Source organism: Helicoverpa armigera, chromosome 1 (genome assembly GCF_030705265.1).
Source record: "Helicoverpa armigera isolate CAAS_96S chromosome 1, ASM3070526v1, whole genome shotgun sequence".
Classification (NCBI taxonomy): domain Eukaryota; kingdom Metazoa; phylum Arthropoda; class Insecta; order Lepidoptera; family Noctuidae; genus Helicoverpa; species Helicoverpa armigera.
Window position 1 is genome coordinate 5,796,244 of NC_087120.1, and position 26,825 is coordinate 5,823,068.

The 26,825-nt window shown below is 36.2% G+C and overlaps 1 protein-coding gene across 2 annotated transcripts in view; it reads left to right on the forward strand.

Moving 5' to 3' along the window:
- LOC110380652 (uncharacterized protein) overlaps window positions 1-26,825 on the forward strand; it is a 143,601-nt gene that overhangs the window by 106,375 nt on the left and 10,401 nt on the right. Inside the window, exons 4-7 of one of the 2 annotated variants that reach the window (XM_021340704.3) lie at window positions 3,043-3,150; window positions 5,648-5,842; window positions 20,857-21,007; window positions 22,893-23,044. In XM_021340704.3, coding sequence (XP_021196379.3) covers window positions 3,043-3,150; window positions 5,648-5,842; window positions 20,857-21,007; window positions 22,893-23,044 — 606 coding nt within the window. Of the gene's footprint in view, window positions 1-3,042; window positions 3,151-5,647; window positions 5,843-13,520; window positions 14,370-20,856; window positions 21,008-22,892; window positions 23,045-26,825 lie in introns of those variants that run through there. The other variant, XM_021340703.3, reaches the window with a different exon arrangement.

The following is a 26,825-nucleotide window of genomic DNA, read 5'->3' on the forward strand; positions in this document are numbered from 1 at the left end:
GGTATAATGGTCTGAAGAAGCCTTCAGTTTTATATTACTTTTCAAGTTTTATTGTTTGCAAACGTTTCGAATTGTGAAGTAATTTTGTTTTATTTTATTTCTTTTGATGCGGGTTCTGTTGTAGGTTAATTGCGGAACTTTAATGACCACATATTAAGAATTCCTGGGATTTCTTCACCCGCCTAGCCTTTTTCTAATATCCTGCTACCACAAATTACTTAATAATTACCTGCTATTTCTTAGGTAAACTGGATGTCAGAGTTTCTAGCTTAATATGAGATCGGTTTACCCATCGTTTACTCTCGACCTTGTATTTTGTTACTGAACTATTAGAAATAGTGATTATAAATAGTTAAGTACTTGGTACCTACTCTATTATATTCGATCAAAGTTAGTTATAAGAACTTAACTTATTGGAGTTTCACGGTAGATTTGCAGTTCACTTTTCAAGTACTTACTCAAAAACATTACCCTCCTTCTTTGGCAGTCGGGTAATAAAACCACTAGTGCTTTCAACACCAGAAAGAACCGATTACTTGCAAATACAGCAGACGAGAAAACTTTTTCGGTACTTCCAGACAGTTTTTACTATTCCGCTTTCACAAACATCGACGAACTTAACAAAACGTCTAAAACTGTTCTCAAACTTTGATCGAGAACATAAAGTCTTAAAATACTTCTGAACGTTTATTCTAGCTCAAAAATACTATCAGCATCGTGTCACAAGAAAGAAAATCAAATAGTGAAACTTCAAGGAAAGGTGACTATGGTGAACGATACGTGAAATCCTTTAAAAGTTCATACATCAAGAAAGTAGTTGAAAAACTGATTTTCTTTAGGCACATTTGTAACATTTTGCATTGCACACTCTAATCTTGAATAATTCTATTGCCTATTTAAAATCTGCTACATAGATTAAACATTCACCAGTTTGTTTAAATCCAGCTGTCTAGAATAAAACCGTAATAACTAATACCTAAGTAATCTGGGATAAAACTGAGACCACCTTAATTAACCTTCGAGCTTAAGTTTATAACTTTAATTGTGTGTACAATGTCAATTTCGACACATTTCGTACGATTCAGTCTAAAACATCAGCGATACCGAGTTCTGTTTCATCGACTGAAAAATCTCGTTTTAACGCGAAATAAACCTCAAAGCATTTTCAAGATTAAATTCTCTCTTCTCGCTGATTTTCCATTACTCTTATAAGGGGTTGTATTAAACTACTCAAATATAACGTTTATTTAGAAATGATATTGGAAGGTGAGATTGTTGCGCTATGCTCAGCTCTCTACTTATGTAAATATCGTGAACGTGCCTTCCAAAATAAGGAGGAACTCGTTGAGACCTAAATGGTCACCCATCCAGGGATCAACCGCTCTGCTACTAAACTGTATTACGATCGATCGGGCCATGCGGCTGTTACTTAGCCACGGACTCCTTATGTAAATCCTACTTATGTAAATAATGCTTACATAAGCGTGATGTGAGCGAGTGATCGTGTCGTATTGAAACATGGACATGTCACGGCGGGAGCGGCGCGCATCAGAATATAAATTATCTTGTTTATAAACCGCTGAAAAAACGTGGCGTCACTGTTATGAGCGACACCTGCTTAGAAATCACATATATTTACATCAACGCTCAGCTTCTCCCTTTTGATATTATCCAGTTAAAAAGCTATTTAAGACAATGTTTTCCCGTTTGCTCCTACTCTGAAGCAGCACAATATCTTTTCCGCTGAAGAATATTTCAAAAAAGAGGACCGTTTTTGCGGTATAAAAGGCTAGAACAATTTATCAACGTCAGTTTCTTAACAAACAAACATCTGTTGGGAGTAAGTCAGTTTTATTAGCACAAACAATAAAACTAAGCAGCTGAAACTATGCAAACTATTCCGGAACTGCGGTTGTTGTCCAGCTTACGAACTAACTTAACAACTATTGTTAATGACTGCCAACTGATTCAGCTATTTGCATCATGTATTTCGGAATTGGAAGACTCTACAGACGCAAATAGATATAAAATGGAGTCTATTAATCAACTCATCAACGCTCGAAGTAATTATGAAATTGGGATACAGCCGGTAATTTCCTTCCATGACGTCATTCCGTAGTATCATAAAAACGGCTGTCATGTCATCGTAAAACGATGACTCGATTAAGTCATAGACATCTTTGATGTTCGTTTACTTTTTAGTACTGCGAATAGACAGTTGCGCATCTTCATCGTAACTTCTTGATGTATTTAAACCGTGTGCGTACTTTGCCTCACTGCAAAGATTATGTTAATGACTGCGACAGTGCTATTACAATTAAATTAAAGGAGCAATGTTGAAGCATAATGTTCGAGTAGCGTATTGAGCATACTTACTTCCAGAGCTCTTAATAAGATCCTCTTAGCTAATTTCCTCTCATCTGCCTAAGTATTCGCAGCTTCAACAAAATTATGTATATGCCCAAAGTAATAAGGTGTCTCCATTATATTATGCTCAGTGTACAGGTGTACGCCGGAAATGTGGATAATTATAATGGCAGCTATTTTCGTACTGTTTCACTCAGAACTTCTAAGAATTTCTGAAGTTGAGCGAAGGGGATCTGAGGCGAGTTTTAGTTATTTTAGGTGCCTGTGACGACAAATTATGACGACTTCTTTAAAATTTACATCGTAATAGGGGAGTTAGATATTCGGCTAGAAGAACTAGGTTATTAAACCGTGCCTTGTGTTCAGTTTTGTTGGCGCTGTCTAGACGGTTTTAATTTTTATAGGTAATCCAACAAAATGTTGCAATTTTATTTTATTTTTAGGGGCCTATAAAAATCTACTCATGTAGTTCCCGTACATAAGCCACTTAGCAACTATTAACCTACGAACAGAGCTATTTATACCCTCGCAATACAGATAGCTCACTCCATCAAAGGGTTTCGTAGATAGCACCGGAAATTTACCAAGGAAATTGACCCCATAACCTACAATTTCTAAAGGTCCATTCATCCTGTACCCTTATTGTATTCGTCTGATGAAGCTTTATTTCCCCAGTACGAGTTCAAGGCGAGGGGCGTGAAGAAGCGCAAGGTGACTGTGGACGTGTCCACTGATGGAGTACGAGTCACCACCAGGACCAACATCACGACTCGCAAGACCAAGGTGAGTTTTACATTTTAAATTCAGAATTCTCAGATGGTCTGGTTAATAGGCTAGTTTCCTAAAAAATAATAATTAGTCCGTCTTGTAGATTGTCCAAAATTAAGCGATACGTATTTTTTCTTTTTTAAATTGGATCAGAACTTGTTAAGATATAGCGTGTTAAAGTTGAGTGTGACGTCACAAGTTGCTACAATTTTCAGGACACTGTGACGTAAAAGGCCCCCACTCCTAATTTTTGAAGTGTATTATCTTTGTCATTTTATGTTTAATTAAAAAAAGAAAAAATACGTATCCAATATTTTTTGATTATCTAAAAAGCGGACTAAATATTATTTCATTATTTCGACCCTGGACACTACCCTATTATAAAAGTCTCCCAAAAAAAATCCCAATGGACATACATATAACAAGATTTCGAAATTAAAATCTAAGATTTGAAATTAATTAATACCTTAAGATACTCCTTCTAAAGATTTAATCTCAACCCAAGTTAAAGGCAGACAAAATCACAAAGTCTGACGAGTATCTACGCAACAGTTAGCACTCATAATGCATACAAAGCATAACATATTTACTAGATTAACGAGAACTATTGTTGGTAAATGCGACCCTTAGCGGCCCACAAGAATGTTTTAACCCCACTTAAAGTTACATTAGGGTAAGGGTGTTAATATATACCAACAAATGTAGATAGATCGCTGCGGCTTCTGGCCTGGCTGTCCGAGGCCGCACTGTGCGGACAAATAAATTACGCTCGTTTGTACAAAAAGTAAATGAAAGCCTTCGTTGCAAGAACTCTCAAAAATGTACTGCCTTCAAAAATCATACCTTTGGTGCATTGTCCTGTTTTACTCATCGATTCATAAATATACATCGGTGCGCTTGAATACGATCTCAAGATAAATTGAAAACTTCGGAGACTGTTAAAAAGTTTTGTTCGATTCGCGACAAAATCATTTGTGTTGTTAGTTTAGATTCTTAGATGATCTTAGTATGCACCTCATAGCTCTGGGTAATCTGACATGAGTGCATTAATACACAACAGGTTTATTAGGTATATCAGATAACTTACATGCTTTAAGAAGCTTACTGAGAAAAGCCATCCACAATAATGAAGATTTAAGCTCGTAGTATGCGGAATTTATGCGGAGTACTTAACAACGTCTGCAATTTTCTTTAAGCTATCTAGGTGCAAATTAGTGGCGATGCACGGTCTATCGAACCACTGAAATTATTTGCGATCTTGACAGCAAGAATAGTGATCTATTTTTTATTTTTATAAAAAAGGCCTGATGTTGTTGTATCGCCTCTTGCTTCGATATTTCTGGAGTTTTGTATTTGGTTTAAAATAAACCAAAGCAAAATCAGGTGCAATTTAGACACACAATTTACAAAACTCGGCGACCGTCCACTTTACTTTCTGTTTCATGGCACAAATACTTTAGATCCTTGTCACCGAAATTATGCTTACCCAAATACCTGGAGTTTAAATCCTTGTAACTATGTCAGACTGTCATGTTGCTGTAATGTTGCTACATTTATCCAGTCAACGTGGCTTTATAAAGATAAATCAGTACAATTCTCACGGACTTACAGAAAATATATCAGTGCGACTTTATATTCTTCAAAGCGTTCCAAAGAAAAATGTTGGTTCAAATCAGAAATGAAATTGTGCTATAATGCGTGTTCCACGTCATGTTCTCGGCCAAATATTTTTGCTCCAGTTACGGAATCAGGTTCGAATTTTCCTCAGAAATCCTAGGTTTGCTCTGGTTAATCGAGTCGTTTTCTAATTCAAACAATGGCGCCCCTCTATTGTTTGAAATCTCGAGGGAATGCTCCAGTAGCCGGCGCAATAAACACTGAGTATTGCGCTTTATTTCAGGAAAAAATCCGAGCGCAAATAAATTGTGGAATAATTTAATATTGTTTTTAATCTGTTTGAAAGACATTATCGTCTTTTAAGCGGTGGCATATTAGCACATATTACTAAATTATCTCCCATGCGAGTAAGCGGTGACACTGATTTTTCCCGGGGCTCGTAAATCATGTCGGGCCATAATAGACGGCTGTCAACCTGCTGCCTGAAGCCGCAGCTCCGAGCTTCTTTTGTACCGACGACCTATTGTGCCCGTGAAGAATAATCTTGGTCCACTCTTCATTATGGAAATTACTTTGAGAATTTTCTTAAAAATATTACCGTTTATTATTTAAAAAGCTCGCGTTCATGTGATCTATGGGAACCTTTATTTAATTCCTTTATGTTTAGGACTTCCTAATAATCTCGGCGCGTATAATAAATTAGAGCAATTTTATGAAGAACACCTGATATAATAACAAACGCATTAAACTAATTGTTACTTCAAAACTTTTGCCGAACACTCTCATACTTAGGTATATCCTTCACTACCCACCCCGACTATTACCGTATTAACTATTAGGTATAGTAATCTGTGCTATTAGCAACCTGCTTCTAACTGGCAAGTGCTTGTTACAGAAGAGTTCGAGCAAGCTCTTCGGTCGGGGTAGCAAGTCCAGCGTGACGACCGAGACGGCCGAGATAATGCATCATCCGATCTACCGCATCTTCTACGTGTCGCACGACAGCTCCGATCTCAAGATCTTCTCGTACATCGCGCGAGATGGCGCCACTAACGTTTTTAAGTGCAACGTCTTCAAGAGTAATCGCAAGGTGAGTACTAACGTTCAGTTTTTAGACTGTAGCTTTCGCTGTCCTTGTGAAATACGGCTTAGGTACTAAGACTAAAATGTAATGTGATTACCGACTTCCTTAAGACGATTTTAAAAGCTAATTTGATTCTTAATGTGAATTTTTTTGTGAAATTAAACTGACTTGAATCAAGTACTTAACAAAATGTCAACATTTATTAAAGCAATGTTTCGCAACAATAATACAAATTGGCTTCGAACCTAAAGATAAACACAAATGGCCTCAACTTGAATTTGTGACGGAATGGAATCCCAAATTTGCAAAAGATGAACATCTAAATATCAAATATTCGCCCGCACCCTCTTCAAGAGCAAATATTTTTCATTCATTCACGATGTCGGAACATTTACTCGAATTAACAGGACTATTCAATTTATTTTATGCTCAGAAATAAAGCTGCGAAATAACTAGAATTGGATGATTTTGGTATCGTTCTCATAATAAAATATTAAAAGTGAAAAGGGACTTTCTTTCAAATAAATTATTAGCTTTATAAGAAATGAATGAAATTTGTATTTTGTCCGTGCATTTTTGCAGTGTTCCTTTTGATTGCCTACGCGAAAACTGAAATTAACATTTTACAAGGTTGAAAATCTTAATCATTACCAGAGACGAGCTTTTATAACATGTAACATATCAACTGCTTATTAACTAATCACACCACAAATATGCACTTCATAAAAACATTCGAAAGTCAACAAACTTTACTACGAACAAAAAGTGAACTTTTAAATCAAATTCACCTGAACATACTCGAATCACAAAAACATGTGGCTCTTAACGGTCTTTTCACAATAAAACACGCTACATTTCCTTTTGTCTCCCTAGAACCTGGATAATCCACTTTAAAACGTGCGATCTGAAGTGAAGGTACCTTAACGAGTGAATCCATAGAGAACAAAATGACTAACAGAGATGTCATAACGCAAAATCTCTTAAGAAAGTAGCGCGCCAAAATTTATTAGCTCCGCTCTTACACGCCTTCTTTGGAAGCCCGCCCATTATTTTCAAATTAAAATCACCAGTCATTCAGGACCAATCTTTGACAGATTGGCCGTGATTTGACAAGAAACCCCTGAACCTCGTTAGTTCTAGTAACTCATCACACCTATCACGCTTTACTTGACCTACAAGAAGGCGCCTGTCCTACCTTCCTTATGGCATCTCTACTATCTTTCCTTCCTCCGTGGATAAACCAGTCAGGTCGAGAGTGGTCGGAGCCAAGCGTGCTGTTTATTAAGATCGCCAGGGCTCGTAAACGGGCCCAGCCATAAACCGCAGCTGCGTATCACTCGCCTGAACAATATGTGGAAATTACCACTCGCAGAGTAAATGTTACACTTATAGTAATGGACTTTAATCGATAACGGACTTCTAGGTTTTGTTTATCTGATTTAACTATCCTTTTTTGTCAGGAACTGCCGAAATAAAATACATGGTATGAAGCCCTTTAACTGACTCGCGCTCGAAGAAAAGTTTAAGGATGAGTTGCACCATTTAACTAATAACGATGACCGAACTATAACAAACTGTCAAAAAAAGCAGATATGACTGGGCAGCCGTCCTAGTTACAGCTGGTTATTATTTGGTTAGGTATCGTTTACGTAAAATGGTAACCTAACCTAACCTACCCTTAAAAAAATCACTTAAACAAATAAAAACATACATAAATATACACCGTCTAATGCCACCATGATGTTTCATCACCGATGCCTGGTGATGAAACATAAAACATAATTTAAGATGCAACACATTTAGAGTAAATTGAATAATACGTGACTTCAAGTTCACCACATTTCGTGACTCAAATCCGTAGTCTATAATCACACCCTTTGCTCTAATGTAACTCCGAACGATTCGAACCTCTTGAGTGATTGCGCGGAACACCGATTGGATTCCAAAGTGTTGCTAAGAGATTAAACACGGATTCACACCGAATGTATTATCAGTCAGACTGTGAGCGAACGTTAGGGTCCATTCATCATGCAGAACTGACTGAAGTTAAGCGTTGCAATGTGTCTGTATAGTTATCGAACAATGTATGTGCCTGATTTAATAAAGAACGTCATGGTCATCATCATCAGCTTGTATTAAGCGTATGCTTGCTTAAGGTCTCTGCACACTGCGGGCGCGGCGCGGCGGGACGGGACGACAACGCGACACTGAGCAGTTGTAATGTACTAGATATTACGGACGACGTCACACAGAGCCGTCCCGCTATCTAGTAAGCTTAAAATTTAGGCTTAACCCGTTGTAAGTCAGAGCACAAATCCACGCGAGACACAATTGATTTTCATTTGTTTCATAATTACCGGCACACAAGCAGTTAAGACATGCTACATTGTACCAAGCCTTATCAAGTACTTAGGCATAAAATCTCTTGAGACGGATCTTCAGCTTACATTCCAATTTTAGTCAGCTGTTTTGGAATAAATGGTCCGATTAAAGGTTCGAGAAGTATGCTACAACTATTTTATACCAGTCAGTGTTTATACTATTACTTGTCGTCAGTTTGTCGACAATCACCACAGTTAGGTATATATAAAACTAATAATAATACACTACAGTCATACCAAGCCTAATATCGTTGATAATAAAAATATGCCTGTCAATACAATGCTTGGATATCGCATAATTCTCACCCTTATCAATCGGGAAGCTAATATTAGGTTGATCTGTTAGGTCAAAATAAACCTTAAGACTTATGCAAGACGATTTAAAATCACTTGAAAAACTTACATGTTTTTTTGAGTACGCAGATTTTGGATACTTACATGTAGCTCCTTTCACAGTTGCCACTCAAAATGGATGGTTTCTTCACCTGTATTTAATATACTCTAATATAAGACCATGTCGAATATCGATTTAATCGATTCATCGGTTAATTAAAAAAGTCATAATTCACAGATGTACTGTGAAACCGTGGCATAATATTACGTTACAAAAAATATTATTCGTATTTTACATAGTAAATAAAAAATGTTATAAAGAAAATTATTAAGAAAATCTTTCCATAATAAGTTGACTAAGAGCAATAAGCTTGCACTCGATAGATTTACAAGCCTCATTATGTGCCAGTAAGCCATGCTAGGCAAATAATAATAAAATAAGCTAAGCCTTATTAGTAGTAAATCCTATTAAAAATAGCGTCCTGTTTAAAAAAGCTGTATTAAAATCTTATTTTCTAAGTTATTTTTTCGTTGTATTTTGTAGTTTGCATTTTCATGCTGCATAAAGCTTCGGCTTTCAAAACAGCGACATGAAAAGAAGATAGATAGATAGATAGATAGAATATTCTTTATTGTACACTAATAACAAACAAACAGAAGATCTACAAGACAATTTTGAAAATCGAATATCGTTGTTTTCTAGCTTCGCCTCATTGAAGTTTTCAGCGTACAAAGTAGCTACAGAATGAGGTTTTCATATTATCAATATTATAAGATGATATCCTCTTAGGAATGCAAAACATAATACACAGCAAAGTACGTACTTCAATAATCGTATTCACTGATATCGTTTACAGAAACAAAATGTGTCCTGAAATTGGATAGCCAAATAAAAACGCTATACAGAAGATTGGGATGTAGGTAAAATAAATACAATAAGGAAAACTCTGCTCAAGTTCTGATATTTAATACGTAGGAAGATTTTTGACGCTGCTTTTATTCACAATTTTATTATTGTTCCTCGGAGCTTTGTGCGAAGAATTTTCCACTTTTGAAAATTTCGGCACAAATTACATAAGTTAACATTATAATGTACACCGGGTGTAACAACAAAATTGCGAATATCTTCGGTCGTAATAAAACGCTTACACATTAAGAAAGGAACTAATTTTGTACACAGCTGTTGTGCACCGAAATATTTACGCAGATACAAATCTCAGTTTGGCGTTATAGTGACATCTAGCTTACGGACAGAAGGTCAAGTGGACAGTCGATTTAAAAACGAATGCGTTTCAAAAGTTATTTTTTTTTGGATATCCAATTTCAGACTGAAGCTAAAGGCTCCGAAATGTACTTTTTTAAATTCATTTTAGGAAACTGTACCATCCCGGGTGACATAGACTATGCTAATAAATAATTGAGAATTGAGTATGACACATAGACTATCTTTTCTCCGTATACTGGAAGCAGACAGGACGCGAAATCGCGAGATGAAACTTGTTTCCAATAAAATCTGCCGGAGCAGATTAGGTTCCTACTAATGGAAACTCTATTTGACCTCGGGATACAATTACTCCTTTTTGGAAACCACTGAAAGTAAACAAATATGAAGTGAAATAATAAAGAGATAAGCCTGTCAGGGGCACGCTTCTATCTAATTTTGTTTTCTACGAACTTATAATCGTATACATAAAACGTAAGCTAATGTTTTATTTAAACCTTTTTCTTATAAAACACTGTAAACTTAGTTAGCTTTAGTTATAACATTCTGAAATTAATAACCTAAATTGCACTCCTCTTTTTGAATATGCGACTGAAAATTCCTTTACCTTCCGTAGATTCAAAAACTTCTATTAAATTCTGATAGCATCATTATAGTCCCATAAGTTTTGTTAGGTACCCTAAAAGTATCACTGCTCCAAACTATTAAGGACAACTTTTTCTTTTCAATGCAATAGAATTAAGTGTGACATTCGCGTGAGCCCAGTCATATTCACGTGGAAATTCACTTGTTTTCGTGACGTCATGACACTCAGCAGAGTCAGTAATGTTAGTCTCAAATGTGAATGTCTACGTTTTATTTAAAGGAAATATTAAATGTTAGGTACATGGTAAGCAAAATCAAAATTGCTTTTAGGAAAGTTTAAATGGTCCGAGCAATCCTCACTTTCAATGCTTGACGTTGAGTTGTAGTTCAACAAAATAATCTAAATACTAAAAGTTCTAAGACGATTCCTATAGTCTTAGAACTTTTTTATACTTACTAAGATTTTTGGAAGATCAGACCACTGCTCTAGAGTTCGAAAGATAAATTCAATGGATATCTGTCGGTAATCCCTTCATTTGTTTAGAAATTGAACGCACATCGCTGCAGCACATTGCATGTTTCGTCGGCCCTTAAATGAACACGAGCTTACATTTCTCACTACAGAGAAAGCAGCCCCATGAAAACGGTTCTCATTAATTTTCACAGCAAATCTTCCGTTGCCGACAAAATGGTATGTGAAACATCACATATCTCCCCTATTCTACGCATTAGACACGAGTGTACACAAAAAGTAATTCTGCTAAATCTTTGCGAAAGCTGACACTGACATATGGCCCAAATAAAGCTAACCAGAAAAAGATATAAAGAAAATTATTCCGAAGGTATGTCTGAATCTAAAAGTCAGAAAGTAGTACGCGTAATTATACGTAATTTTTTATTCTGCTTCATTAGAAATAAGGTATTTTTTCGTTTGACACTGAATCATTGAACCTTTCTATTGAAAACGAATAGTGTTACAAGTGTAATGTAACTTACAGTTTACGTGACTTGAGTTTCAGTGAGGACTAAGAGTTGGTCTTCAGGATAACGAAGTGCTGCACTGTTTTTTAAAATACTTTGTTGCAATTTACTTTGTTAAAAGAAAGGTCACTGTGGATACATTGTTCTGTTTGATCATTTATGGACATTGCAATTTCATTTCCTCTGAGTATATATGGTTATTCATAACTGTATTTATTATCTAGTGTAATATGTATATATAAAGCTATATGTAGTTTATCAGTTACCCATAACACAAGATAATTAGGTACCTAATCACTTATCATGGGGTGAACGTGTGTGAAAAGGTGTCCCGATATTATAATTACACAAAATATTATCTAGTATATTTCAATGTATATGTCAAATCGTACATAAAATATTCTGCCGCTCTCTAAGTTAATATATAACAATGGATGTAGCCACCACCAAATCGTTAATCAAAAGAAGAATATAAGTATACTTCAGGAACGGAAACCCTTTTGCTAAAACTTTTCCCCAACTTTTTTGGGATTGGCTCTAACTATGTCGATGCGGGTATAGACAATGTTTAACGTTGCCCAACCTCCGTCACACAACTTCTGGATAATACTTATCAATAGACATATTTTTACAAAGGATTCTTAGTTTAAAACAGTTTTCAGATTTACAGACTCCTATTACGTAATATATTGTCTGAGGCAAACAGGGATGTAGATTAATCTAAATATAGAAGTTAATGAGGACCGAAATGGTAGATTGTTAAACTTCCTCTGTATTATCGTGTATGACGTAAAAATCTTTACATCAAAAGTCTGGCTCACACGTGTTAACAATACACATCGCCACGATCTATCACACGCCAGTTTATTTTCTTTCTTTAAATCAATCAATTAGCGAAACGCCTCTGCTACATTACCTGGAATATATAAGTAGCTTCTAGTACTATGATGTAAATCATTTATACCCCACTTATATGTAAACAAGTACTCAGTTATATCTACATTTATTAGATATCTCCAAAACGCTCGAATTAAGAATATAATTCCATGAAATCATACGCTGGCTGCCAATTGTGATCGCTTCGCGCAAGTATTATCTAATTCGGGATGTTATACGCAAACCTTCGTTTTATAGACAGTATAAATCTTCGAGTCCACAAGCTACTCGACTTTTATAATCAATTACCGTCGCCGATCACTCGTTCCCGAAGCCCATAAATATTCAAGAAGTAACTGAGTTGTTTGCGTTCAATCGTTTGCGGCAGGTTTTTAATTACACCAATTGATTGAGAGTATTTTATTAAAGCCCGCATTACGATTATGGCTCAGTTATACGTTCAGTAAGCGAATAGTACTCATTCTCGCACGTGCAACTTCTCGTAGTGCTGTGTAAACTCAAACAAACACGTTTAATAAGGTTACGATCAATGCTAGAGCCCAGGATAACAGCAGCGCGGAGCCAAATTCCACGCGTCGCCGTCTAAATTTTCATTCGAACCCTTCATTTGGCAAATGAAACGAAAATAATGAAAAGGGGATCAAAATCATATTTCTTATTCGTGAATCTTGACGAATCATGTCAATGGGACGCTTTATTATTGTGCCATTGATCTTACAGAGCTCAATTTGATAAAGTATCTTTCTTCCATTTCATGACATAGCTTTCACATTTCGGTTCTATGAAATCCGTTTGATCAATGATATTAAACAGTTTGATAAACGACATCTCTTCGGAATTCATACAAAATTCAAAAGTAAAAACTACTTTGTAATAAGCCAGACGAATGTAGAAATGTTCGTGAAGTCCTCAACGCCTTTTCGTTTCATCGATTTTCAATACACCATTTGTCATACATTACATTAACACTCAGTCGAATAACATTTGCCAACGATAAAGTAGCTCGAGAGCAATAAAATAATATGTGATAGTGTAGCTATTAATATCCAGTTGTGCCGAACTAAAGTCTTTATAAATTTTATCAGGTCCATTCCTTACGTCGTAACCTGCCACTTGAAAATTTAGGGCTGTGATTTACTTGTGTAGCGTTTTATTCGAAAATGTAAACACACGAGACGTTTGAAATAAAAACAGACGGACTTCATGAAAATGTCAGGTGTTATCAACGAGAGTTTTCCCGATCACTCGGTTCTGAGAATTATAGCGCTTAGAAACACGCGAATATGTTTATTTGTGGTACTTGGAGCGACGCGCGACGCACGCGCAAGCCATGCCTTCGCCACTTCAGTTGTTTCGTACCAAGGCGCACGGACGCGCGCATTACCTTTCACAAAAATGTGTGTGTCGTGACTAAATAAAACATACATGTGTGTTGATAAATAGTGATTCAGTTACAATGTCGAACCACCGGGACCAAAGTAAACAAAGGAAAAACGAACATCTATTGAAAAACTTACCGACTGAAGTGTTACTAAAAGCTCGAAGCACTCTCTTTTCGTTAGGAGGTGCACTCAAATCAAAACATGAGCAACAGCAACAACAACGACCGAAGTTACCAAAACAGGACTCCAAAGATAAAAAAAGTCATGAAAGACTGAAACCCAGCCGGTCTGAACCGGAGTTCAGTGAAGTTCGGAAAAATAAACACAGAAGTAGAATAGAAGACGTCCAACCTCGTGAATACACAGGTAGCATGAGACCGAGACCGTTGTCAGTAGGAGCAAGTAAACGATATGAGAAAGAGCTAGAGGATTATCACATCGGTGGGTTTCTGAAAGAGCCATCACCACTGCACCGGCAATTTGAATCAGCGGAAGAAGTTTGTGTACAATCTCGACTTGTTATACCCGTTATGGAAAGACTGAATCCAGATGTTCAAGTACAAGACGTTAGTGAAAGACCTAGGAAGAAACTGTCCTTTCGCGAACCAGAGATTATGAGTAGTGGCAGTGCGACACTAGGCCGTTCACATAAGTTAATGGGAGTCAATAGTCTCTCCAGAAGACCTAATCGGTTATCGCTAAGATCCGAACCACACTCATCGAGTTTGGAAGGTTTAGACTCAGATTTAGAGGTACGTGAACTTTGCTTTGATAAGTTAATTTAAAAACATTATTCGTTAAAGCCAAGAATGACGGGATGTTTATTTATTTGAAATATAGCTCTGTTTTGATTATTACCTAGAACCCACCTTATGAGAAAATTAAATCGGTTTATTTATACCGTCACACATGTCAAAATCGAGAAAACTTTCCGTTGCACTCTGAGTTCGATAAAAACTACGTGAAGGTGTTAGCTTGTCTGGTCGGTTGTTAGCTCAGAATTACGATTGGTCGATGACTTCACGATATGAACGGTGTATTGTGTAAGACAGTTAAATTGGTATAGTTTGTTGAGGAACTGACTACGTCAAGGCGCGATTAGTGTACACTTAGGTTGATGGCCAAGAAACACACGGCGCCGAAGCTGTAACAATAGCGGCAGCCCGTGACTTGACTATCAGCGCAACTGTCAGATGTTTATTTTGATAGCGGCGGGCGCGGCCAAGGACCGCGACTACGGAAGCGCCGATTTCTTCTATATTGAAATGTCCAGTGACATTTATCTGCGTATTATTTTGCTGCGCCGTGGACTTACGTCAAGGGCGATACTTCCGTCGTCGAGTCCATTTATTATTTAGAAAACTTTAGTAAACTGGTAATGTTTGCACGAGAGATATTTTGGAACTGCCGCCGCCAACGTGTGAATTACGCACTGGAATAGTTACTAAAACATAGTTTCGCTATCATTAATTCTCGGTGCGTTTAGTTTATGTTCTAAATCAACATACAAGTGCTAATGGAGTTAAATGAAGCATACAGTCTAGCAACACTTACTAATTGTATTATAATTACACGTATCTTAATTAAAAAAAATTGTGTAAATATTGAGAGATCTCGCGTGTCTAATGAAAGCACTCGTTTTAAATGAAAGTGGTTTTAGCGAAAATAATTTCAGCAAAAAGTGAAGTTTTTATCGAATCTTCGTGATAACTCTTGGCTGTCCTGAATAGCTGTAATCTATTTAATCAGACCTCTGGGTCTGGTCGTTAAGTAAAAGGCTTCTTGGTCTGACATCGATCTTGAGTTCGATCTAATATTTAAGATGTTATCAATTTGCCGACTGAAAAGAATCTTTCATTCGAACACTTTTCATGTTTCCTAGTAGAATCAGAATTAGATTCTGATAGAGACAGATTCTGATTCTGATTTCTAGTAGAATTCGACATTATAGTAATGATGTTTGCTGAACCTTTCATACATTATTATGTTTCACAAAAGTAAAGTTTTGTTGCAAACTTTTGCTAATGCTCACCCAGTTGTAATGAAAACATTATAGATGAATTAATTTTACTGCTAGTTTTTACTGAAAATTAGTTTTTCACGATTTTAGAAATGTGTTATGATTATTTCAGGAAATAAATATGTTTTGAGTAGGTATACTGCTCTTAACATTGTATTTTTTAAGCAATGAGCTTTTCTGTTTACAAAATCAAAATATATTTTTGTTTTAAGTTTCACCTGCGTCTCGTGGGGACGGGTACCGGGTAAAAAAAATAATAATAAAAAAAATCTTCTGCAATAAATAGGCTATATCTAACTTTAGTGTAATAAGATATAATTGACATGTTTTTACACTACAGAATAACACTTCTCATACCAGGATAAAAACTTAAGCTACGTCCATACTCACGATTCAAGCTTTCTTTACTGAAGCATATCTCAGTAGGCTTCTCCTGAAAGGATCATGTTTTCTGTAGGATTTATACAAAAAGTCATTTTACGATCCTGATTATTTACGAATACAACGTAACAAAACATCAAAATATCTATTGACATTTCGAAATTCAAAACATTCTTGTCAAAATGGCAACAACAAAAAAGTTCCATGCAAGTAGGTACTAACCATCCTTTTCGGAATTCCATTCACCTTTTAGGAAATGAGCCATCGCCTTTTCGAAATGGTTCCATTTATGAACTGGTGGTAATGTATCGGGAGTGGGATGCAGTCGTAAACACGGGGTTGCGCTTTTATTGATAGCTAGCGCCGTCCGAGGCACTGGCACGTACAAAAGCTTTTATCCTAAACCAACCGCATTTCTTTGACCTCACTCCGGCTGGAGTGACGACGACAGCGAAAATAGACGACTGACGTGTTCGAGAATGAGGTAGCCAGAAATTATGATCGGCATAAAGGTCAGTGTCTTGGCCTCACTGATTTTTTTATCAAAACTCTTTCTTTAAATAGGTCTTATGGGACAGCTGTTTGTCAATTTTTAAGTGGAATAATCGTTTTCAATAAAATGGAACACCACCAGCAGTTTTGATTTGTAGATGTTATTATTTGTCGTTGGTTGATATCTTGTTGCGTGTGTGATTTAAGTTGTGAAAAAGTTCTGGGTTTTTCAAAGTGACAGATTTAAAATTTCGTCATCTTGGAAGTCATCTTTATAATGTAATTATTAAAAGAGATACAGAACTGATGTTGAATATTATTTACTACACTTCATAGTAGTAGGAAATCTCTTTCTTTTGTATGTACGGAACTGTATCCGTCAACAAAAATCGATATCGATAAAAGACAAGTCATGACTCACCTTCAGCTCCATAACTCTAATACACGTACCGTGTATATTCACACATAAAAAGTGTCATTACCTCGTAATTTATTAATATTAATAGAACGTAGGTTTCTTTTCAGGAGCTTAATGTTTCAAACCAGGTAGCTAATATCCGTTTTAGTGATCCATCAGTAATCCGCGTACAAATATTGGGCGTTTCAATCATCGATCAGTGTCAAACTTCGCCATTATTCACACAAACGGGCCTTGAACGGCTATTTATTTTATTATGGATATTAGGGAACTTGAATTATTAGTTCCTTTCGGCCTTCAGGCCCTGTGGACTCCTCAAAAGCGGCGAGTACGCATTCAAGGTACATGAAAGACATTTAGCGAAACAGATTTATTTTTCTTTTTCCAGACATTTTTATCTTCTTTGCCCTCAAAGGTGTATTTAACAAGTTTTATATAAAAGGACAGCGAGCCGAGATTGGCCCAAACAATCGAGTTCGCTCGTAAACTCTTCAGACGTTCAAAGTAAATTAATTACGTTTTTTGTAAAGACTAGCGTGTTTTTGTTTCCCTGTTCGTAATGTCATATTAGCGTCAATTTATGTAGAATCGCGGAGCATGACAAATAGTGGTGTCGTATCTCTTTCTCGAAATGCACGAGAAGTGTAATATCGTGTCGATCCCTGGCCGCCGGCCAAGGACTACTGCTGAACTCTGTCTAGTGTCCACTCCATTACACATATTATAAAGATTCCTCTTCATTAGCACATTCAGTTTAGATATCCCAAAATTTTAAGCGTAATTTAATGTATGAGATGGTTTATCCACTTTTGAAGTACTTTATTAGATAGGTAATGTGCTGGAAACGGAATATATGACTTCACGTGTCCGCTAGAGTCATCTACCGCGAGAAAATAGTGGTTCCTTTCGGATTTCATTTTCATTATGAATTCCGTTGGCTGATACTTATGTTTTGAGAATATTATTACCTTCTGTCCTGTTTACTGAAGTTGACGCCGAATTAAGCACTTATTAATGTTTTGCAATTATTTGTTTATAATTACATCGGCACATAATGAAAGGAAATGAAAATTGAATTCCCAGGCTAACAAAAACTGATTGTCAATAATAATACCTATCAGCCTTACCTACTTATAAACGTGAATTAAATATAAGTAATACTTAAGGGCTGTTTAAGAAAATTCTGACTTATAAACGTTGCTTAAGCATGTCTTAACTAATATTTAATCACTACTTAAGACTTTAAGTAGTGATTAGTTAAAATGTTGCTTAGATGGTGATTAGAGATTTTATAAGTAAGGGGGTATATTAATAAAGTTTGCATAACTCTTATAACCGATGACAACTATACATTTCTAGGCATATCTATTTCAAACCTATCAACCCTAGTAACTATTTAATGTATTCCATCCATCACAATACTTTTTCTCACTCCAAACTGTCCCCAATGTTGCCAGTCGTAAAAATTGCTTACCTATAAATATGAATATGTAGATAACCAGATATGATTTTTGCGCGTACCTGTGTTTTCATTTACCTAGGATGATTGGGTTATGAATAATATCACCGGTCGGCACACATGTTTGAATACATCGACTGTGTTTGCTCTGTAACGGTTTTGGTTAAATTTCGCAGCGACTCTCGTTCGAAATTTGAAACATAAGCGTTGAACCTGAATAATCTGTTCCATCCGTTATGAGGGCTGAATGAGAGGAGCATTAATTAAACACATGTCATCTCCCACGCTTGCTTCGCGCCCGGACCTTTTATCTCCCTTTTGTAAAATATCATTCGCAGTTGTACCCTTTTATTTCCATTGTGTAGTTATGCCAACGATATCGTTTGTACTAGGGTTTAACGCCAGAGATATTCAGACGTTGTTATGATAAAATTTTGCAAATTACTAATTAAGTTCAGACTATTAAAACATGCTTTCTTAATTGTATTTGAGCGGGTTGGAAATTTATTTTAACTTGCTCCAAGTTACTTAAAAATTCTTGGCTCCCGCCTTTTCAGTCCAATAAAAATCGTTACAAGTAAAAGTGGGGATGTCGTCCAGTTTGTAAGCAGGCACTTAACAAAGTTACACAAACTCGCCGCTAGTTCCGTCGGCGACGCTAAACTATTACTTAATAGGTACAGTTTGGACACACAACTTGTAATATTCTGGACAAACTTGAACTACAATAAATTTTCAGTAGCGGAACACGCTATTATTAATATCTTGACATTGGTTTAAGTGTTTGTGTTTGTCGTCGTTCCAAAATGTAATCAAAGACATTGTTGCAGTAAGTGTCAAATCTAGTTTTCATCATTTGTTGTTATAGCGGCAACAGAAATACGAGATCTGTGGACAACTGTCAATATACAGTTCATGAGATACAGACGGACAACGAAGTAGAAGTTAGTATCACGGTACCGTTTTACTCTTTAGGTACGGAACCCTAAAAGGGCTTAATCCAGATACAAATTAGATACTTGAACAGCCCCTTAAGTTTCTTGTTCAAAGAAACCCTCTTAGCGTCCACTTGCTGATCAATCTATAGCGATCGCTACTTGTTTATACCAAACATCTTTATCGACATTCTCATCTAATCATTCAACCACTTTCTAGCCTATCATGTTTTCACAATCTCTCTATCATTTTCTATGGGTATTAAATAGATATATTCTATATATTATCTATTATTGTCAATGTTAATTATATTAACCATCGTGAACGAACAATGTTGTAGAATAAATACCAAAACATTTATAGGTTTATATCCAAAGCCTTATTAAGACAAAAAATAATAATGTCTATTCAGATATCTCTTTGCAAAAGTCCGTCTTTTAGCAATATACGATGTTATGTATCTGGTTTGAACATTATTTTATTAGGAAAAGAATCCCATTCCTCTTGTTATTTTCCTTTCTTTCAGTAACACGTCATTATTGCTATTCTTTATTATGTTGTGCTATCCATTCATTCTTCGTTACAATCCAATTATGTGATGAGATAATGTGTGCTTATTGTGTACCTTACTAATAAAACACACGATATTAGGACCCAGACCTCATGTATATTGTTTCTTTATTAATTAAACGTGTTTACACATTCACAGAATTAATAATGTACGTAATTATGTGTGCACATTTATTATTAATTAATAAATTTTCGAGTGAAAACCGCAATTTTGGTAAACATTTCACAAACAAGTAGAGGCCATTACACGATTGCATTTGATATTACAATTTCGTGGGCGCAGAGGCAGTGAGCGCCTAAGTCTTAGTTTTCATTTCCGTTGTATGATGAATGTGAATTTATAAACCTCACCCCGTTGTTTGGCCGGTGGATGATACCCCCTGGGAGAGCACGTAAAGCCGTCTGTCCTACACCTGATCTCTCCCCGGTCGTGTCAGATAGCCGTCCCACAGGATCATGAGAGTTAGGCAATTTGCCACAAAGCTATGTAAAATACGACCCCTAAAAGGACAAAGAATATTTTTTATTCGCATCGCATACATGAAGTAGTTCCCATGAGAGAGACTGCGGGCTGCAGCAAGTAATAAATAAAAAGTCAAGATGCGATGATAGCATTTTATTTCGCAAAAACTCGTAAAACGCTCGGTTAGAGTGACACTGGGTCTCTAGGGGATTGTTACTTAGTTACAACGCTAACAGCTGTGGGATCGATCGGTCAGGTACAGGTAATTCTTGCCGCTTTAAAAAGCAGCAGGTCCTTGGTATTGGCTGTCACTGGCAAATCCTTGACAGTTGCTGAAGTAGACGGGAACTCCAAAATTCTACAAGTCTTCTTTCACGCTGTCGTATTACCTTATAATACACAAGTTGTTGCACAAGACCCTGAATATGATAATGATTTCTTACTCCTTTTAAAAAAATATATGTACGTTATAAAACTGAACTCATTTTTTTCTTTCGCAGAGTCAAGCTATGAGGATTGTGCGCACTGTAGGCCAAGCCTTCGAGGTGTGCCACAAGATGCAGATCAACTCGCCTGAGCAACCAGCTCCATCCACGTCTTCAGCTCCTGACGAACCAGTCGCCGGCGGGAGTGACATGGCCGCCTCTAAAGGTTTGATACACCACCGACCACTACAGACAATCTCACCCTTTTATTCTGCACTCAAGTGCTCAACAAATGTGTGACACTGACCCCCTTACATTGTACTGCATTAAATGTACTGGACATCGCTACCCACATTAAACGAAGAATTTAATTAAACCTTCTAATCTTCTGGTTGATGTTTTCGCCGCTAGCGACAGATTGTCTTCCCATTTATAACCATTCCTGCCTTTGCCACGCGATTTTTATCTTGGCGAGTTAATTTTTCTTGGCCAGATAGCGAGTTTATCAATGTACCTACTATATTTTTTGCAAAGCGAATAAATTATAATGTGCCACTCAAATAAATTACGCCCCAGAATGTTTATGTGATTGTACATATTTTATATCGTGAATTATAAAGACGTCAGACGGAATATCTTTAATTAAGAGAAAAATAAAACTAAATAATCTTTACGTATTTACTGGATAATAAATGGTTCTGTATAAAAGTCACAACTTACTGATCATCAATGCGCTCTTTGGTGTTTAGTCGCACTCATTGCCTTTGATATTTTATTTACTAAATCTATTTTCGTGGTGTATCTTCTACGCATATTTTTTAATTACGCATACAAATTTTATAGCTTCAAATAGATCCAACTGTTTTATTGATTAGGTACGCGACTAGTTTATATTCCATTGTAAGATGAAGAGAAAAAAAGTGTTTTCTTGTTCGCTGAATTATTTAGTAGACTCAATAGACTTGCATACTGTTATTTATACATGACATTCCATTTACTATGACATTCTCAGCCTGTCTGATGAGTAAATGTCGTTGTATGTTCAATATTGTTGATGCAGTTTCTCCAGGGTTCGAAAACAATAAAATATGGTCCGTTATAGCTAGATTGCAGTCCCGCTCGGTTGAAATGTTGCTCAGATGGAAGTCGTAAAGGCGAGAGGTGCCTTGTGCCAACAAGGCATCAGTTGACGTTATTATTTTATTCCTCAGTGGGCGGTCCTAAATATAATTTTATTTACAGATTTTGTTGTCTCATCATTCATTTGGACGCGATTTCATATTTGATGTACCGTCTCGAAGGTTTGCTAGATAAAGAGGGACAAAGTGAGGACTCATAATAACATCCAGAGACACATTACTTATATTTGCTTTCATGAATCTTATAGTACTAACATGTAATATTTTCGTACGCACGTTTCGCACGCGTGGCTACATCGTAATTTGACAAGCTCAATTGTATCACAGAGAATGACGTCACATATTCTTTTTTCGCTGTTTCTGCGGGTGACTTATAATTAGCTTTTATGTATCGTTTTATGACATCCGACGTAACGGCGGGTAACAGTTGGTTTAACGAGCAACGTCATAATTTTATTGCCTTTACCTTAATCTACATAAAGTCTTAGTTACTCTTGCCGGTCAACGATTTATAGCCACTAAGAGCTGAATATGTCTCCTCAGAAATACGCTCACTTTAATGTTTTTATTTGCTCCTCTATTTTTTGTTCACACAAATTTTCCCTAAAAACTTCATCGTGTGAATCTACTTTTACGATTCTCTGACAACCGTATCATTTAATACACCGTACGTAATTGGTGTTTTCATGCTTCTATCGTAGACATGAGTTCCGTACTTTTCCTCCTAACATCGCGTGCAAACAGGTGGCATGGAGACACGAGACATACAGTTCTAAGAAAAGAATATAGACTCACAAAGACTGCATAATTTATTATCCAGTAAACGTTATGTTTAAAAAAGCACAATAGTTCAACAACTGCACCATAGCATATTCCGTCTGCCTCGTCAATTAAAATTACGCTGTCACGCTATGGAAATTGGGTTCAATTTCCAAGAGTCGTTATTAGAAGTTAGTGATGTTTGGTCAACAGAAGCGGCTTCGGAGTGCGGTGCGTCTGATGCTGCGGCCTCGACTACGAAGGTGGTGATTGAGGAGGGAGCAGTGGGAGGTCATGAGGAACGACCCAAGCATTTGGATCTGCTGCCGCCGCCTCCTAGGAAGGAAGGGAAACGATCTGTTCAGGTAAGTGTCAATTTTTATTAACCTTAGAGAGACGATGATTATGTCCTAGCCGACTATCGACGATGGCGGCTGTTTCCATATGCAGGAAATATTATAAAGCACACACATGTGGCAGACAGTATCCCTACTCGTACACTCACTATTCCTTCACTCTCATAGCCTGATGGGACGGTAATCCGACAAGAACGGGGTGAGATTAGGCGCAGGCCCGACATTTACGGGCTCTCAGGGGTGCACGGTGCATGGGTATCAATTATGTACAGTCAAATTAAATCTACCGACCATTTTCTATGGAAATAGATCTCCAAATAATACCTAAAATCCTAAAGGTTTAAAAGATTTAGATACAAATGTAAGGCCAAAATTTCTAAAGAAAGAAGGAAATACTAGCTTCACATTTGCTTCACTATATCTGAACGGTACTTTTGCTTCTTCGAAATTCTTGCAAGATAATACACTGAGTTGTAGAGGTTCGCTGTAAAAAGTTTTCGCTCACACGTCTTACCTTCACTCGTCTCCTTGAATATTCCTTTTGTTGGATGCACTTTATTCTTCTCTTTATTTAGATAGGAATGATGTATGAGCTGGGTTGGATACCAAATTTTTAAGTCGTAAATTCGTTCAGTAGGTACAGAAGATGTTAGTTGCAAGCGTAACTTGGATCTGATGATACAATTAATAGCGTCAAAACGACTTTTTATTTTCCAATTAAATATTTACACGTAGTTAAGGTATATTTTTAAATAAAACTAAGTACTTTATCTGATCTACGCGCAATTTTTTTAAATTCAATTTAACATCATTGACCCAATGGTTAGTACAAAAAAACTTATCAACTAAAGGTGGTATAGTTAATTTATGTTGCTTTAGGTTTGCATTCAATGTTTTGCTGAAAAACTTATGTAAAAAAAAACTTATCAATTCATAAATAATAACAACATTACGCAAAACCGAACTACAGCCACAAATTTTGGAGCATCTGCAGTTTGCCATTTGCAAATCACTCGCCTAAGCACCTCGGAGCACAATGTACAAAGTTGGTGCATCGGGCTACTCGATAAACATGTTTAACTGCAATTACGAACGTGAGCCTACGATGCATTATTTATTAGAGGCAGTTGGTAAACAGTGACACCGAGTTCTGTCCAGCAGTAAATACCTTTCGATATATACGGTAATTAGGGGGTGACAAAGTTCTAAGTGATTATTAGGTACCTGATTTGATCTGTGCCATCATTTTGGTTTAGTCACTCAAGAGAGTTTCATCGTAGTTTCACATATGAACTACCAAGGCGTATTCTATTTTTATGTAATTATTTGTATATAACATTTTTTTGATGCACTGTATTAGTTTTAAGTTGTATATATATAAGTTTTTTTTTTCAATTAATACAACAAAATATATTTCCTAAATTAAAGAATTAGTCCAAAAATATTTGTCGAGTCTACTTTAATAGCTCAATAATTTCAGTTCATAAAGTTAGAAAATATCTCAGTTCAGTAGATTCCCAGACTTGGAGTCTGGGCTTCAAGCTGGCGTTGGTACCTAATTAACATTTCCAACTAACCACTAAATTTTGTACGTCACCTGGGGCCGCTCTAATTCGTTCCTCAGTCTGTAGAAATCCAGACTTTTAGTTTCAAATGCTTGCCATTCGTTTGCCGGGCTAAGACATAAATTCCTTAGTTAGCTATCTATAGTTCTATACCCGCTTTGCCATACAATTAATTGTAATTGACCTTGAGAGGCTTTCCTTAAGTATTCCTTAGTATTCAAAGAATATTGATGTTATTTACATAAAATAGTCAACAATATTAATATTCTTATTACAAAGCAGATTTCAAGAAAAACCCATAAAATCTTAGAACCTTGTTTCTAACATTACTCGATTTCCTTGGTTCTAGCTAATCAACCTCATCTTTGCTTATCTTTATTATATTTCTAGGTACCCTGTCAGAACTCCTAGATGACAACAAATACATTTTATGATCATCATTTAGATACCTATATTTTCCGTTTTATCCGACTTGAGTAAGCTCGAAATAAAGAAATAAAGTGGTGAAATGTGTGGTCTCATTTTATTGACTAGAAAATGTATTAGTATAGTATAATTTTTTAAAAGTCAAGCCGCTTTCAATTCTCCCTTAACTTTATATACATAATACACAAATCTTTTAAGTTAATTCCCTCGCGGAAATGTTCTAATCTCAAGATTCTACGCACTTTATTGGAATTAAAATCCGTTGCTTTTGTTTTTCTTTTGATTATAAAACAATCTTACACGATTAATCTTAATACTCATTTTACTGAAAATCAAATTATATTTTGATTTGAATTCTAATCTACACGACGAATATCACTTGTCTTCACAGATTATCTTGAAAATTGCTGCAAGCAGGTTACAAAAATAATTAAAGCTGGTCGCTTTTCAAAACGCATCGTTTTACTCGCATCCGTAATGAGGACATCTACCTGAATATGTAACCCACATGTTCAGTCGTTTAAAAGCTTTTAATGACACATGAATTAAAATAAAGTGTCTTTACAACATTTACGCCGTATTTTTTAACTATACGGTCAAGGAAAATAAATGTGGACAAAGTTGCGGAAAGATACCAAAGCCCAAGTTGAGCTATTACATAAACTTCAGTTTTCTTAAAACAACTGTTCACTATGAACTTTGGCGTTGGATTTGCAAAGTAAAGCGACAACATAAGCATCAGTTTTTCTTTAATGATTCGTGGCTGGCGGTGGACTCGAGCCCACAGCCGTGGCGTGCCAACGACACGCCATAGAGAACACTCGATTAGCGTTTGTGCCGACCCCGACCAGACAAGAACAGCCCGAAGGTCCGACCTTACTTGCAAATAAAAACAAGTCGGACTTTACTCTCTTTGAAAATCGCTCTGAAGCTATTTTTCTTGTCTGTTATTTTCCCAACGTTCCCGGAGTATTTACGAAGCATTGTTTAGAAACGGCCAGTTAATGAAGCTTTACTAAACTCATAACGTTTTAACCGCAAGCATAACGTAAACAAACTGAAACGAAGCGTTTTATTGTTTTTCTTTTATTTGTTTTTAAAAGTTTTGTCTCTATTTAAAAATGGAATGAAGGTAGGTACTCTCTATTTTGGTGCAATCTGAAAACTTTGCACCTATTCGTAGCTAATTTTAAAGTCAGATAATAATAAAAATTAATACGACTTCCGTACACAAACAACAGTACCTAATTTAATCGAGTTTGAAACCGTATTGTTCATTGAAAACGCGGAATCATTGTTTTGAGTACCGGGAACGCTTTTCATGACGTCATAGCTACCGTTTTAATTGACTATTTTAAGTATAATTGCCGGTACTTAAATTATTAGTAAATATTGTTTTTCTGATATTTATGACGCTCTTTGTGTGTTTATGTCTTTGTTTTTTTATATTTTCACGATAAAATTAAAGAATTCAGTCTTCCTTAAAACGTGTCTATAAAGGTAAAGGACATTTTAGAATTTTAACTAGAAGGCTCCTTTTCAAAGAAAGCTCTAAAAAATAGTTCATAAACTACTCATCGATATTCTAAAACAAAACTTCAGCAGGTATGAATGAAATATTTGACCTTTGCATAATGTTGATCAGCATTATTCTAACAAACGTGGTGTAAAAATAGATACATTATTATCCGTACTGAAAATAGGAGCGACTACTCTCGATAATCGCCCTCCCACGTTGGATCCGAGTAGTGTTACTTACAATAAATCATAGCAATAATATTATCATCGGAACGCGAATG